The sequence below is a fragment of the Panulirus ornatus genome, chromosome 21 (genome assembly GCF_036320965.1).
Source record: "Panulirus ornatus isolate Po-2019 chromosome 21, ASM3632096v1, whole genome shotgun sequence".
Lineage (NCBI taxonomy): Eukaryota > Metazoa > Arthropoda > Malacostraca > Decapoda > Palinuridae > Panulirus > Panulirus ornatus.
The window spans coordinates 8156382-8171381 of record NC_092244.1 but is presented as its reverse complement, the minus strand read 5'-3'; the positions used below and the strand labels follow the sequence as shown (position 1 = coordinate 8171381).

The following is a 15000-nucleotide window of genomic DNA, read 5'->3' as shown; positions in this document are numbered from 1 at the left end:
CGAAATGGCGTTCGGAGAAAGCCTCGCCATGGGCTGGGGTTGGAGAGAGAGAGAGAGAGAGAGAGAGAGAGAGGAAGAGTAGTGGATTACGTACATAGTCGAGATGTAGGACGAGTCCTTCTGTGCCTGAGGAGAGAGAGAGAGAGAGAGAGAGAGAGAGAGAGAGAGAGAGAGAGAGAGAGAGAGAGAGAGGGTCGTTCCAGGTTACAGTGTGGGAGAGTACGATGTGTGGACGATTGTGTGGTGGGTCTAAGTGGTGGGTGATTGTGTGGTGGATCTGTCTGTCTCTTCATGATGCCAAGAATGGCGGGGAAGAGAGAGAGAGAGAGAGAGAGAGAGAGAGAGAGAGAGAGAGAGAGAGAGAGAGAGAGAGAGAGAGAGAGAGAGAGTTTCCTGTAGCACGGATCCTCGTTCTAAATGAGCCCAGCGCATCAAAGCACCTAAGAGTTACAACGTCGCAATACAGTCGAGGCTTTCTTTTATTGACGCACTCGTGGGCACGTACGGTCGAGAGAACGAGCTGCGTGGGTGACGTAGGTCAGACAAGTTGGAAGAGGAGCAGGAGGAGGAGGAGGAGAAGGAAGGAGAAGGAGGTGTTGTTGTGTCACCCACCCACCAGCCGCTGCTCTCATATTCCCTGTGTCACAATACCCAAGGACGACTCCGCCTCCGTCTACCTGCCGCAACCAGTGACAGGCAGCGGACGAGGAGGGGGGGACCTGGCCAGGCCCCTCCAGCGCCGCCGCCCGGAGGTGAACAAAGGTTCTTCCTCTTGCCCGACTTGCAGGAAATAAGCCATTTCCCCTTAACTCTCGGGGCGCTTCACGTCAAGAAACAGTCCAGACTCGGTACGTGAAATACATAGAGACTGGACGTTGCAGGGGACCAGACGAACGTCATATCGGCCCCATGCAAGAACCAGGTGAGCATTATGATGGCTCCCAGGCTCACGTGAAAGGGATACTTCATGACGGCAGCAGAAGTAAGTCGTACTCGACTACTGCAGGAGCTGAACGAAGACAGACACCAAGTGTTTGACCGATTGTTGATAGAAGCCAAGTTTGATACTCCACCGGTTGGTTACAGAGGCGGTTGATGGGTTGGTTATAGAGGCTGTTGATTTTGGTTGGTACAGGGATTAGCGTTGGTGTTATCCTCAGGTCTAGTACGTGCGTATGTGGCGCAGGTGTTGGATTATTACTGATCTGCATACAGGCTTCCTTGTAGACCTGCCTCACTGCCCTAGAGCCGTAATCGCTAGACACACCCACGCCACTGCCATACACACCTACGCCACTGCCCCACACCCACGCCACTGCCACACACGCACCCACGCCACTGCAACACCCACACTACTACCACACACACCCACGCCACTGCCAAACACCCACGCCACTGCCACACACACCCACGCTACTGTCCCACACCCATGCCACTGCCACACACCAACGCCACTGCCACACACACACACACACACACACACACACACACACACACACACACACACACACACACACACACACACACACACACACACCCTCTCCCCGCTGCCAACACTTGTTTACCAGAGCCGCACAGCCATACATGCCTTCCATATTCCCAGAAGACCATAAAAAAAGAAAGACTAGCCATTACTTCATGCTTTGTATGTCCTTGCGTTTAGTGTCGTGTTTGTCAGAGTTTATATATAGGTATAGTGGTGGAGAGTGTCGATACGATGACCCACGTCAGCCTTTGGAAGTGGAGGTGAGGGGGGAACAGGAAAGCTGTGATGCTGGCAAAATAAGAAGAGAGGTCGGCTAGTAAGGGTGTGGGAGGGAGGAGGTGACGGAAAAGAGGGGACGAAGAACAGAGAGATCATAGGGACGGGAAGAGAGAGAGAGAGAGAGAGAGAGAGAGAGAGAGAGAGAGAGAGAGAGAGAGAGAGAGAGAGAGAGCATCAGGGGAGAGGACGAGTGAACTGAAGTGTCAAAAAGGGAGGGGGGAGTCGAATCTTGTGTTGGGGCAGAGAAACCTCGACTGCGTTGAGGTGAGGGAAAAGATAAAATCACAGGCGGGAGAGGAGAATTGACCGGCGAAGCACATCTGAATTTCCCACGTGTGTGTGTGTGTGTGTGTGTGTGTGTGTGTGTGTGTGTGTGTGTGTGTGTTTGTCTTGTCTCTCGCCGTTTGTGTCTGCATGTTTACCTAGAGCTGTTTCTGTCCTGCATGTTTTTGTGTCTTCTCGTACCGTTTCCAGTGTGCACGAGTACACGTGTCCTTCAGTACATTTGGGTAAACGTATATAAGCTCTGATCCTCCTTGCACGTTGCGCTCTTGTGTGTTCCAGTTCCATGCAGACGTTCAGACGTCATGGAGTGTGTTTAGCTGTGGTAATGAGAGAGAGAGAGAGAGAGAGAGAGAGAGAGAGAGAGAGAGAGAGAGAGAGAGAGAGCGCTCCCCTCCCCCGCCTGCGTTCCATCCCCGCATCGACGCCGGAGTTGCGTTGTGGTCCATTGTCGCGTTGGATCATGAGGATGTCGGCCGCCGCCACCACCACGCCCAGCACCATTACCATCGTGTTTGCACTGCTGGAACCATACGAACCATGATTGCTTCCCCTGCGAACTGATAGATCGTGGTATTATTACTGTTACATTTTTCTCCCTTCACTGATCGAGCTAGTAATGTCGTTACTTATATACTTAAAAGCGCTGATGATGATGATCACAAGTCCTCATTCCCCTCCATAGCGCTGCACTCATTACTTACATACTTATAATTTTATGGCGATAAGAATTGACACTCATTATCGTCCTTGTTCAGATTTAAAGCTGGAGACCTGTCGTCTGTCCATCCTCATTGCCCTGTCAGTTAGACGGAAGTTCGCGAGTATACCTGTGCTGGCTTTCATCTGTCCATCCTCATCGCCCCGTGGCTTAGAAGGAAGTTCGCGAGTATATCGGTGCAGTTTTTCGTCTGTCCATCCTCTTTGCCCTGTCAATTAGACGGAAGTTCGCTAGTACATCGGTTCGGGCTGTGGTCCACCATATCCTCTGCCGTTCCGCCGCGGCGATGCGAGATTCAGCGCAGGTCACAATTGTCATTGTGATGTGATGGACGGCCGCACGTTTGTTTCCATCGCTCGATTTTTCGGGTTCTGAGCGTTCTTGCGCCCGCTCGCGCGCGCTTGCGCTGCCGCCGCACGCGAAGATCACGCCGAACTTTCAGTTGTCTGCCACATTTCCTGAACACTACCGGAATGTGAACACCGCGTCGCTGCGAATGATAGTTGATGATAACAGACGAAGCTGATGAAAAATGCGACGGCGCTCTGAAGTCAGGGAGTCCCTCCCGTCTTTCTAACCCCTCCACCCACCCTCCTCCTCCTCCTACTCCTCCAACAGAGAGTGGGGTTTTTGGGGGTTATTTTCATGAACACTGTGTTGTAAATTTTCACCGGGGTATCGTGAGGTAGTAGTCGTAAACTCGGCCTACCCAGGACGTAAGAGCCTCTCGTTTTCTTTTATTCCCCCGCCCTCCCTCCTCCTCCTCCCCTTGCCTTGTGTTGAGATCCTGAGGGACACTGATTGTAATTCAGGCAGGCGTGCGAGGCGCGCGGGGATGTCGGGCCAGCCAGCTACCAGTAAGGTAGTGGCTAGCGCACGCCCCACGCCCAGGGTACGGGCGCAACTGCTCTCGAACTCTCAAAAGTGTGTGAATGTTATGTTATCCGGGTTTTGATAAGCGAGGGAGATTTTCCCCGTTTTTCTGAGGGTTTCCCCCAGGGGTCGTCAGACTCCGTGAGGATCGAGGTTGGGGGTGTTGTTGTGTGAGGAAGGTAGGCCAGTTCTTACGCTTTGACGGACTTGCATCCTCCCTCCCTCCGATCCCACACACTCTCCCTCACCCTCCTAAACAATTGTTGAACAAAATACAGTAGATCATTATACATCCTTCATATGTATACATCTGACTAGATCTTTTATTGTTATTTTTTTTTAATAATGATAAAAGTTAGTTAATCCTTTAATGCTTCAAAAACCTAACATAAAGATAAATGACTTAGTATTGTCACATGATGACCACCGTAGTACTTACTAGTAGTGACCTTGGATGTGATAAATGATAATTGGTGTTATTGACAGTGTCATCCATGGTAACGCAATGGTAACGCTGTTGTCTCTTGTCCACAGACGAAAGCTCACCTCGATGTGTTAGCAGACGCCATCATACGGTGGGCGCGAGGCGGCAAGTGATGATGGTGAAGATGTCGGAGCACCACTACCGCCCCTCCTCCCCCTTCCTCCCTCCTCCTCCTCCTCCCCTCACCCAAATTATTGCCCCCCCTCCCCCTTTCCCCCCTCCCTCCCCTCCCCCCTCACGCAATAGCCGCCTGTCGACCCAGCCTCCGTCCCTCCACCTTCAACATCAGCGCCTTAAGGGCCGCCCGCCGCCGCCCGCCGCAGCCCACCACCACCGCCCGCCCGCCCCCCGAATCTCCTCTTCCTCCATCCAACTCACCACCATCGTCAGCGCAGAACCAAGAGGAGTGAGAGAGAGAGAGAGAGAGAGGGAGGGAGGGAGGAGAGAGCGCGGCCCGGCCCGGCCCGGCCCGGCCCGGCGTCTTCGGCGCGCATGGCTGCTAACTCTGCGGCCGGAGTAACATGTTGATGGATACATATGCATTTGTTTGGAGGGCAATAATAATAATATTAATAATAATAATAATAATAATAATAATAATATTAATATTAATGATAATAATAATAATAATTCGCAATAAAGCACGTGAGCATATGAGAGAGAGAGAGAGAGAAAGAGAGAGAGAGAGAGAGAGAAAGAAAGAAACATTTGGTTCTATATGAAGACCACGGCAAAACAAAAGTGTCGCTCTCTGGAAGACCCCGCCGAAGAGATCTCCAGACCACAGGTGGGACCTGACACTCGGCGGTGGACACCGTAGCAATATGGCTGATCCTCCCTGACACACACACTCTCTCACTCATCCCAGGATGACCCCCTCCCCCAAGAGCCAGAAAGGATAACAGATGATAGAGCGACTGACTGACGCGCACACGCACACATTGGAAGCCTGAACTATCAGGTCAGTGGCACGATTGAGAAGAAGAGAGGCATCACATACTACTCCCAGGGAGCTCCTGGGAGGGGCCTTGCCTCGCAAGCGACCCCTCTAACCATGCTGACCGAGATGGCCCCGTGCCGCGAGCACTTGCTGACCTAATGACCCCGACCTGAGCCACGGGGTGCACTAGGTCATTCACTGTGTTCCCGGACAGCCCTCGGGTGTGCCCTTCTCGACCTCCTCGAAGCTGGGGTGTTCCACGATCGCAAGACTACGACGACGACGCCCAGGTCTGAGAAGACACACACGCACACAGACACACGCACACACGCACACGCACGTCCTCAAGTCTCTCATGTTATCTAAAAAAAAGAGAAAAATGTTCAGGCTAAGTGGGTCTTTTTTTTATTATTAATATTATTACGTGCCATCGTAAAGGACGTCACGGCACCACACGACGACGGCGATGAGTAACAGTGGCCCGTGACGGCCACTGCAGACGATCTGCTGTCACGTCACCGATACTCTTCCTGGAGCACGGGACGACGACGACAACACCACCAGCTGATGCGAAGGAAAAAAAGGAAAAAGAAAGAAAAAGAAAAAGACGAAGAAGGAAAATTGAAAGAAGGAAGGAAGCGCGACGAAAAATGGACAATGGAAGGAGCACTCGAGATGATCTCATCATCCCAGGACGAAGACGAAGACGGGAGGAACTCCCTCAGTGTTCGAGCGCCGCCCTTCTACGGCCGAAGTAGAAGAAGGAGAAGAGCAACAGTGTCTGGACTTGATCTGTAATAATTGATATACATATATATATATTTTTTTTCTCTCTCTTCTCAGACAGTGTTGTTAGTCTGATCTTTACCGAGACTAGAAGTCGTCAGGGAGTTGCAAGGTGAATCCAAGGGGGCAGAGTTGGTTTGGCCCGAGCCAGGTCGTAAGAGGCGCTCTGGCGTGCGTCAGCCTTAACGAGCCACCGGCCACACCACCTCTCCCCGACCCCCCCCCCCCCCCCACCCCACCCCACCTCACCACAATCCCCCCCCCCAACCAACCTCCCCAACACCCCACAACCCCCTGCACCCATGTCTGTGAGATTATAATAGATTATTACTAACCCCGCTATCTCTTGTAAACAACACCACCCCCACCCCCCAACCCCCAACTCCCCAACCATCCCCTCCACACACCCCCTCCCTTGTTCAACACTGGGAAGATATCACTTAGAAATTAAAAGAGAGAGAAGAAGAAGAAGAAGAGACGATAATCTATGATAATTTCACGCTTTTGAGAATAATTATATGTTTGTTACACAATTGTTTATGACTTGTGGTTAGCTTGGAAAAATTATATATCTATATATACATATATATACATATATATATACATATATAAGCATTATATCAGATACTGATTGTTGTTTTAGCCGCTAAAACAAGAGATTTATATCAAAGAAAGTTCAATGATAATAATAATGATAATTTTATGCATTCTTTTATAAAGAATTCATCTGCATATTTAGGTTTAATCCCTTGATGAGGTTCCCACTCTGCCTTTCTGTGTCGAGGAAAAAAAAAATATGTAAAAAAAAAACAATGATGTTCGCCATGACAAGTTCAGTGTTGAAACTTGAAAAAAAAATGAATAAAAATGCATAATATGAATGATAATTGCTTATTAATACACTAGGGAATAAAAAATATATATGTATATGAATGCCAAGGTATCACACTCATAGTGTCTGACTTCAGGACGTACGTAGCTCATCAAATAGTAGCAACAACTTGAGAGAACTTTGAAGGATTTTTTTTATGTCTAGTGTGGATGCAACTTGCCACTCTCCCTGAGTCCAGATGTAGATTTCAGGTATCAGCAACTTGAGATGTTTTTATGATGATAAGAGCCAAGGTGTAGCCAACCAGGCATCAAGGAATCAAGTGTTCTATGAGTCTTATGTGTTTCTCTGGGGTCACCAGCTAGCTCTCTCTCTCTGGGGAAGGGTCGTTGTGGTGATTCCAAGCGTAACACCCTCCTAGTGCTGACGCACCAGTGGTTTTATGATGTCAGTAGCAAGTGACGGTGTTGTCAGGTAGGAAGACGTTGTATATCATGCAGAGGGTCGAAGGCTTGGCAACTTACTAGGTTCAACACCTTCAGGTCATTGTGGGGTATTGCCAGGCAGGTGTCAACAACCTTGAAGCCCTTGTCACCGCTAAAGATGGCATTGGGTTCAAACATCCAGCTCGTGTGTCGTTCCTTTTTTTTATTGTAAGACAGTCATCAGTATCGACAAGATCCTTTAAGAGTGAGTTAATGTGACAGACACTTGAAATTCATAGGACTCAAATGCCAGAAACTTAAACATGCATGGTATTCGTCGCCACACCGGGGTTGGCAGTTCGTTTCATGGTCTTGAGGATGTCGAGTGAGCCAGATTGATGTGTTGCATCAAGCGTGAACACTTTCTAAGAGCTCATTCGAGACGAAGTGTGAGTAGCAGCTATCAACAGCTCACGGGCTTTGTAGGGTCGAGTGTGACCATCAGGTACCGACGGCAGGAGGAGGCCAGAGGGTCGAGTACGAGAGGTTATGTGAGGCTGTTTTTTTCTCTCTCGTACCCGAATAGGCAAACCCCTGCCACACTTGAGATGGTTCTCGCTCCAGACGATGATGGAAGATTTGCAGTTGCTGAGACGATGGAGGAATGAGCGTCCCCCTCCTCCCTTGCTATAGGAGGCTCTGCTAAGGAGCACGACGTCGGTCAGTTTCGAAGTGACTCGAACTGTAGAGATGAGCCCACAGAACAATTGTCAGTTGAGGACTCTTGAGCAGTAGAGGAGTCACAACACGTAATGGCCAGTCGATGGTTGTTCAGCCGTTCTACGATGTGTATATTTCTTTTTATTGTGGAATTTACCCACAACCTGTTTCCTAACAGGAGTTCCCGAGGGCTTATCACACAGAAAGCGCCAACATCTCGTTACATGAGCAAACAGAACTTCAACATTGTTTCCCTCGAAGCCAACCGAGAAATACGGATGATCAAACCGTTTCCTCATCAGCCACAAAGTCCTGTGGTGAGGGGGAATAATTCCATGAACCTTCTGCAGAGGACCGTGATACCTGAGGCCTGGATGACCCTGTATGTATGATTACGCAGAAGATTTTCGCGACCCAGGAACTCGGAATGAACCAGTAACATCGATCAGCTCGAAAAACTCCCGAGGAACCATGGACTCCCAATAGGCAAGAAAGTAAAAGAAAACTTTTAACCCTCGGACTTTCTGATAATCTTAAAACAGAGTAATTTAAGAACTTCGAGAAATCATGGACTCCCAACAGCCGAGGAAGACCGATATAATATTTATCTCGAACTTCTGATGATTTTCAAAGCCGAGTCATAGGAAAACATCGAGTGAACCGTGAAACTTCAGTCAACCCAAGACCTTTGAAGTGGTGGAACGAAGTAACCCAAGATATCTCAGTAAACCAAGAACCTAAAGTGACTTAAAGACCTTGAGGTTACCTAAAGACTCTGAAGGCTTAAATGAAAGAGTTTCGGCCCACCGTAGACTTATTACTAGGCCGCCCGAAGTCGCCACATTATTGATCCTTATGACAACAGAGATGTAGCACATCGCTTGTTGATGGTCGCTGCCACGACTTTCACGGCTTGTAGCTCCTGCAGGGCTTAAGCCAAACCTGACGACGTAGACGTATGTGGATGTTTTTAGCGTCACTCTTCCACCTCCCGGATGGAGTTGTCATCCACAAGTTGACTGGTGGAAGAGGCTGTAGGCCAGACACTTCACGTGGCGTCCAGCGAAGTGTTCCGCGTAGCGAAGTCTGTAGGTCAAGAAGTTCCCCTTGGAGGAGCTCTGTCGGCCGGATCCTCGAAGTTAGGTCACGCGTTCCACCGACAAAGGTCGTTGTCAGCCCACAGGCTTCAGGAAGCTGTCAGCCACAAGCTTCCATCTTCAGGGAGGTTGTTCTGCCATGGGAAGGTTCTCAGTCACATTGTCCACAGTAGGGGGAGTTGTCAGTCACATATATCACCTTGAAGAGGTTGTCAGCTATATTACTTTTTCCACCTTGGGTAAGGTTGTCAGTCAGTCCTCCCCCCCACACTTTGGGGGAAGGTTGTCAGCCCCTTAAGATCCCACTTTAGGGAAATTGTCAGCTAGATGTCCCACGTCCTAAGGGAAGTTACCAACCCCGTATCCCACCAGCGTCCCACCTGTGGGACTTGCCAATGCCCCAAGTTTTGAAGTGTGACGGCGGAGTGGTGGTGACACTATGGCAATAATGGGGGCTTAAAAAAAAAGGGGGGGTCGGGATGACCTCCCCAAGGTGGGGGGCCGGGGGGGATGTCTGCCCCTCGCCCACGCCCCCCCACCTCCAGCCCCCACCACCACCACCAACCCACCAGCCAAACCCACCAACCAAGAACCATAATTTCAAGCAGTGTTAAAAAGGGGAGAGAGGCTGGGTGGCACAGAAGTGTCATGTGTCCGTGTTTCGAGTGCATAGCATTTGATTTTCCTTTTTTTTTTTCAGATAGGAGGAACATGGAACTGATGATATTTTACTATTATGATACTAAAAAAAAAAAAAAGAAAAAAAAAGAAAAAAAAGTGTTCTCTTAACACCATGCCTGTGTGATACTAGGGAATCTTGCGACGTAACGTGCCTGTAGGGGTACGTTTACGTCTTTTGAGAGGGGACGACGCACGCGCGCCAGCAACGCGGCCCTGTGTGCGCAGCGTCCCCTCTCCTTTGCGGCCCTCCTGGCAGCAGGGCCGCTACGCCCTGCTGCCCGGAGCCCGCGGTGCTGTAGCGCCGGCCCTGCCCGGGGGTCAGAGGCCAGCGGGCACGGGCCCGGCTCACTGGGGTTATACGCTTTCTGTGTATCCGGCACGGTCAACCGTGTGCTCAGTGTCACACCACGCCCACCCCTCGCACCGCCCACACCGCCATGCACCACCCACACCACCCACCACCACCAACACCACGCCTCCTCCCAGCACCATCCCAGCACTATCCCAGCACCATCCCAGCCCCTCGCACCATACACCCCCACACCCCTCCCACACACACACACACACACACACACACACACACACACACACACACACACACACACACATCACACACGACATTTTGCACATCTTACAAAATTTAGCGGACACACCGGCCTTGGGCCCGCCCAACGCCTCACGCCCCAGCCCACGCCCCTTCCTTCATCCCGATCCTCCCCCTTTTTTTTGTCGTTTAGGTTCACGTGCCGTGTCACCAGGTGCTGCCACCTGGCGCCTGGCCTGGTTCGTGTTGCGCCCTTGCTTCCCAGATGGCTCTGCCAGTCTTCTCCTCCTCCTCCTCCTCATTCGACAACCCTCGGGGTCTCTCGTATATACCTTCCCTCCTCCCACCTGCCCGCACGACTTCATAACTCCACCTTGCAGTTTACTCTGCCTTCACCTCACCCCCACACCTCATTGTTATACCCCTTCTCCTACCTCATTACTCTTCTCTCTTAAGTATTTACAACCTCGCTCCCCCATTATATATATATATATATATATATATATATATATATATATATATATATATATATACCTTCCAGCAACCTGACTTACTTATTGTTCTTATTTTCCGTTGTATGTTTTCTGGGACTGTCACCTCACAGGAGGAGTCTTTTATAACAAGTGTTGTAGGACACAACCAGTTGTTAACCTTTTCTTTTTGTAAGGTGTTATAAAAAAACAACAACTCATTATGTTCACGAAACCTTTTTCTCTTCCGGTTCCGTACTGAATATTGGGTGATCATGTCATTCACCAAATGATTTCTGCACTTCCCTTATATATATATATATATATATATATATATATATATATATATATATATATATATATATATATATATATATATATATCCTTATTCCTTTTCCCCTTTGCATGAGTGATGTTTAAGGAGTTAAGATATTTTTTTTTGATAAGCACTGATATGCATATACTAAAAAGTAATGTGGTTAAATCAGTTCTTTATAACGTACCATTTCTTGTCACCTAAGATAAGGAGGAAGAAAAAAAGAAGATAAGATCAACCTTCATATGTATTGAAATTCATATCATCTTATTTCTTTGTTTGGTTAAAGATTGGAGTTCCCAACGAGGCAAATCTAAGCCCTTAGGCTCGTGGCTATAAGCCAGAGTTCGCTTCTTGAGAGTGCTTGCCAGCCCAGGATGTGTCTGGCGGGGGGAGTCTCTCCTCCCCTGAACCTTATTCACGAACCAGAGGTTTTTTTTAAAGATTTGACTAGATTACGGGAGTGTAGTGGTCCCAGCTGGTTGAGGCTAAAAACCACCACCTCCTACTCCTCCTCCTCGTCCTCCTCCTCCTCCTCCTCAGCTGGCCCCGTGCACACCTCTTAGACCCCACGGTGAACTTTGCAACTCGAAGTTCCTAACCCTCCCCTCCTCTCCCTTCCCCCCCAAAAGCTTAAAAAAAAAGAAGTTAAAGTTTGGAGAGTAAAAACGTGTATGTAGACGAGTTATCCAATTTCTAGTGGATTTATAGACATTTTTAGGGCACCTATATATACACCCAATGCCTATATATATATATATATATATATATATATATATATATATATATATATATATATATATTTTGTCTCACGTCAGAGAAAAAAACCCTCATACCCCACTGTAGAGACACGACCAATAACATGGAACTGAAAATGATAACTAACTCTGGATGATATATATATATATATATATATATATATATATATATATATATATATATATATATATATATATATATATATATATCTTCTAGTGTGAACTGACTCTGAGGTGGTGATACACTCGTGTTTATATCGATGCAATATTCTCTGTTCAGTAAAGTGAAGTGCATAAGTAATATCTTTAGATTATCATTTTCCCCTCTCTCAGTGACGCCCCACGAACCATATAAGTAGTGGCCTGTGTTTCATCTCCCCCTGTTGACTTGTATGACCTGGTTTCTCAGTGTAATTTCCCAGTGGTCATCATCTATATCTAAGACAGTGTTGTGTTGGGCCATCGTGTGTCAGTGTTCTGGTTTCAAAGTGATGTCCGTGCTCGAGTGTGTGTGTGTCTCGTCATCTCTATTTGCCTAGAGTACCCTAAGAGTGTACCGTTCAATGTGATATATTATTATTATTCCATGTACACCTGCAACTGTCTTAGTTTATACTGATTACTGCACACACACACACACACACACACACACACACACACACACACACACACACATTAGAAAGGACACATGTCGCAGAACCCAGCCATTACTGAGCCGTAGTCCACTGCTCGCGCACACAAGCGAGCGTAAGCTACGCCAGGAGAGTGACTTTACGGCGATGCGTAACTTGAAGCTCGAAATTGCCTCCCTTCTCCCCACGCTTGGAGCAATAATACGCATCTAATTTGTCCCGTAGATGCTGGCTGCCTCCTCCTACAAACCCACCCACCCACCAACCCACCCACCCACCAACCCACCTCTTCCACCCAGCCTGGGTAACGTTTCAGTCCACGTAACGCCTATACTTGTTAGTCGTGTAAGTCGTTATAGAAATGAGTGTAGTAGATGATGATAAATAATAATAATAGTAATAATGATAATGATAAAGAGAGTACTTGTAGATCAGCTACTTGATCATCGTTGTATTGTTCGGTATATATATATATATATATATATATATATATATATATATATATATATATATATATATATATATGTATGTATGTATGTATATGTATATTTCGTGTGTGTTTTTTGAAATTCTCTCTCTGGTAGGCAAGATAATAATCGTTTTTTGTTTACACCTTTTTTTTGTTATTATTATTATTATTAGGAGTCTCTTCTTTATTTTAGTTGGTTTCAGAATGTGAGGCCATTCGTTCTTGTGAGTCCGGGACCGCCTGGTGTGCATATCGCCAAGGTTACAAGAGCCTTCGGCCGGGGGGGTTTGCTCCCTGGGTTTTTTCCTCCGTGTCTCGCGTACTGGCAACCTCCCCAGGCCAAGCGAGATGCCAGCGTTCACCATATTTATTAATAAGACGGACACGCCAAGGGCGACGCTCCCTCTCGATTACGGGCGGTGTTCGCCTCTTAGACTAGTGTTTACCATTCATCATGATTATTTGTTTGTTTGTTTTTTTATTGTGATAATGGTAATGAAATCCTAGATGTCTCTAATCTAGAAAAAAATAAAGTTAGAAAGAAGGAAACGAATATCGCTGTTACCACCACCCTCTCCCCGCCTCCCATTTTCTTTACGCAAGTGACAGTAACCTGCCGCCTGTTTTCTACCACGACCACTCAGAAGTTCTCGATTGAAATCCAACCTTATCCCCCACCCCTCGAACTCCCTCCCCCACCACCCATCGTTTTTTTGTGATGAAAAGTGTATGAACAAGTTCTCCCTCTACCCCTCACCTCACCCCCCTGCTAGTCACATTAATCTGGGTTTTGGGATCGATAGGTTGTCACTGATAAGCGAACCCCCCAACCATGCCATTTGACCCTGCTGGTGTACATGCTTTCCAAACCATTCTGATGTGCATCATGTTATCAGCTCTAACATTCCCCTCATCTGGCCATCAACAAAGACATCATATATATATATATATATATATATATATATATATATATATATATATATATATATATATATATATATATATATATATATATATATATATCAAGAGTCCTATATAGGTTAAGAATAGCTGTCCTGCGAGATTATCTCTCAAGATCCAGCTGCCTCACACGTATTGTGCCAAGATTTACCACACGGTTCATTTCAGTGCGCTGTCCCCTTGTGGGTCACTGAGCACCGATCTAGGTCGGGGGGCCTTCAGCCGTGTTCCTCCACGCTGGCAGTGAACGTCTTCGTTATGCACAGTTGTGGTGAACGTGATTTTTAAGGGATGGATTAAAAGATTTATTTTTGGCTTTCCGTTGTATTTGGAATTATTTTATTATTAACTGTTCTGAATCGGAAATTAGAACCGTTCCATCTGTGGGTATGTATATATATATATATATATATATATATATATATATATATATATATATATATATATATATATATATATATAATTATGTAGAGCTAGTAAGGTAATCTATGTAAGGTGGATCTTCACCGTGGTTTGGTTTTTAAAATTCAGACAAAGCTAGTAAGGTAACCTATGTAAGGTGGATCTTCACCGTGGTTTGGTTTTTAAAATTCAGACAAATCAGAGAAAAGATTTAGATAAAACGGAATTTTTCTATTTTTTGATCATCAGGTGCAGTCATCAAAACCTTCCCACACTTATTGTTATTTATTTTCTCCGTCCGATAACTGAGATCGTGTTAACGAGACCCCCCTCTCTCTCTTCCCATCCTCTCCCTCACACCCCTCTCTCACACCCCTCTCCCTCTCCCCTCTCTCCCCTCGGGGATTCTCCTTGAGCGCTGAAACGCTCGACTGACACTTGCTTCGCGAAACCATTCAAGAAAGAATAATGATCACAATCAGATAACGTAAAAAAAAAAAAAAAATGGGGAAATAAAAGCGAGTGTAACCATTATTTATCCTACGTAGGGTTGCGCCCCTTGACATTTCTTGTTTTTTAGTATATATTTTCATGAAGGTTCATTTAGAGAAGTAAACAGTCGTAAAGCAATTTAAGAATATATATATAAATATATGAATGAACTTCAGTTCGTAATCATGTCATTACACCATCCACTCATCTCCATCATCCTCAGGTCTCATTCATCCCTCCGTTGTGCACTCATCTTCGAAATGAAATATAGAAATTGTATTTTGGGGGGCATGTAATGGAGTGTACATGCCGTTAACCCTTTCCCCCTTCCTTCCCCCTCCCCCCCCTCTC

The 15000-nt window shown here is 47.0% G+C and overlaps 1 protein-coding gene across 1 annotated transcript in view; it reads left to right on the top strand.

Annotated features, from left to right (window-relative positions):
- Window positions 1-15000, top strand: part of LOC139756344 (uncharacterized) — a 132441-nt gene that overhangs the window by 112977 nt on the left and 4464 nt on the right. Inside the window, exons 3-4 of the mRNA XM_071675703.1 lie at window positions 4176-14236; window positions 14301-15000. The exon at window positions 14301-15000 is cut by the window's right edge and continues 4464 nt beyond it. Coding sequence (XP_071531804.1) covers window positions 4176-4238 — 63 coding nt within the window. The 3' untranslated portion in view covers window positions 4239-14236; window positions 14301-15000. The remainder of the gene's footprint in view (window positions 1-4175; window positions 14237-14300) is intronic.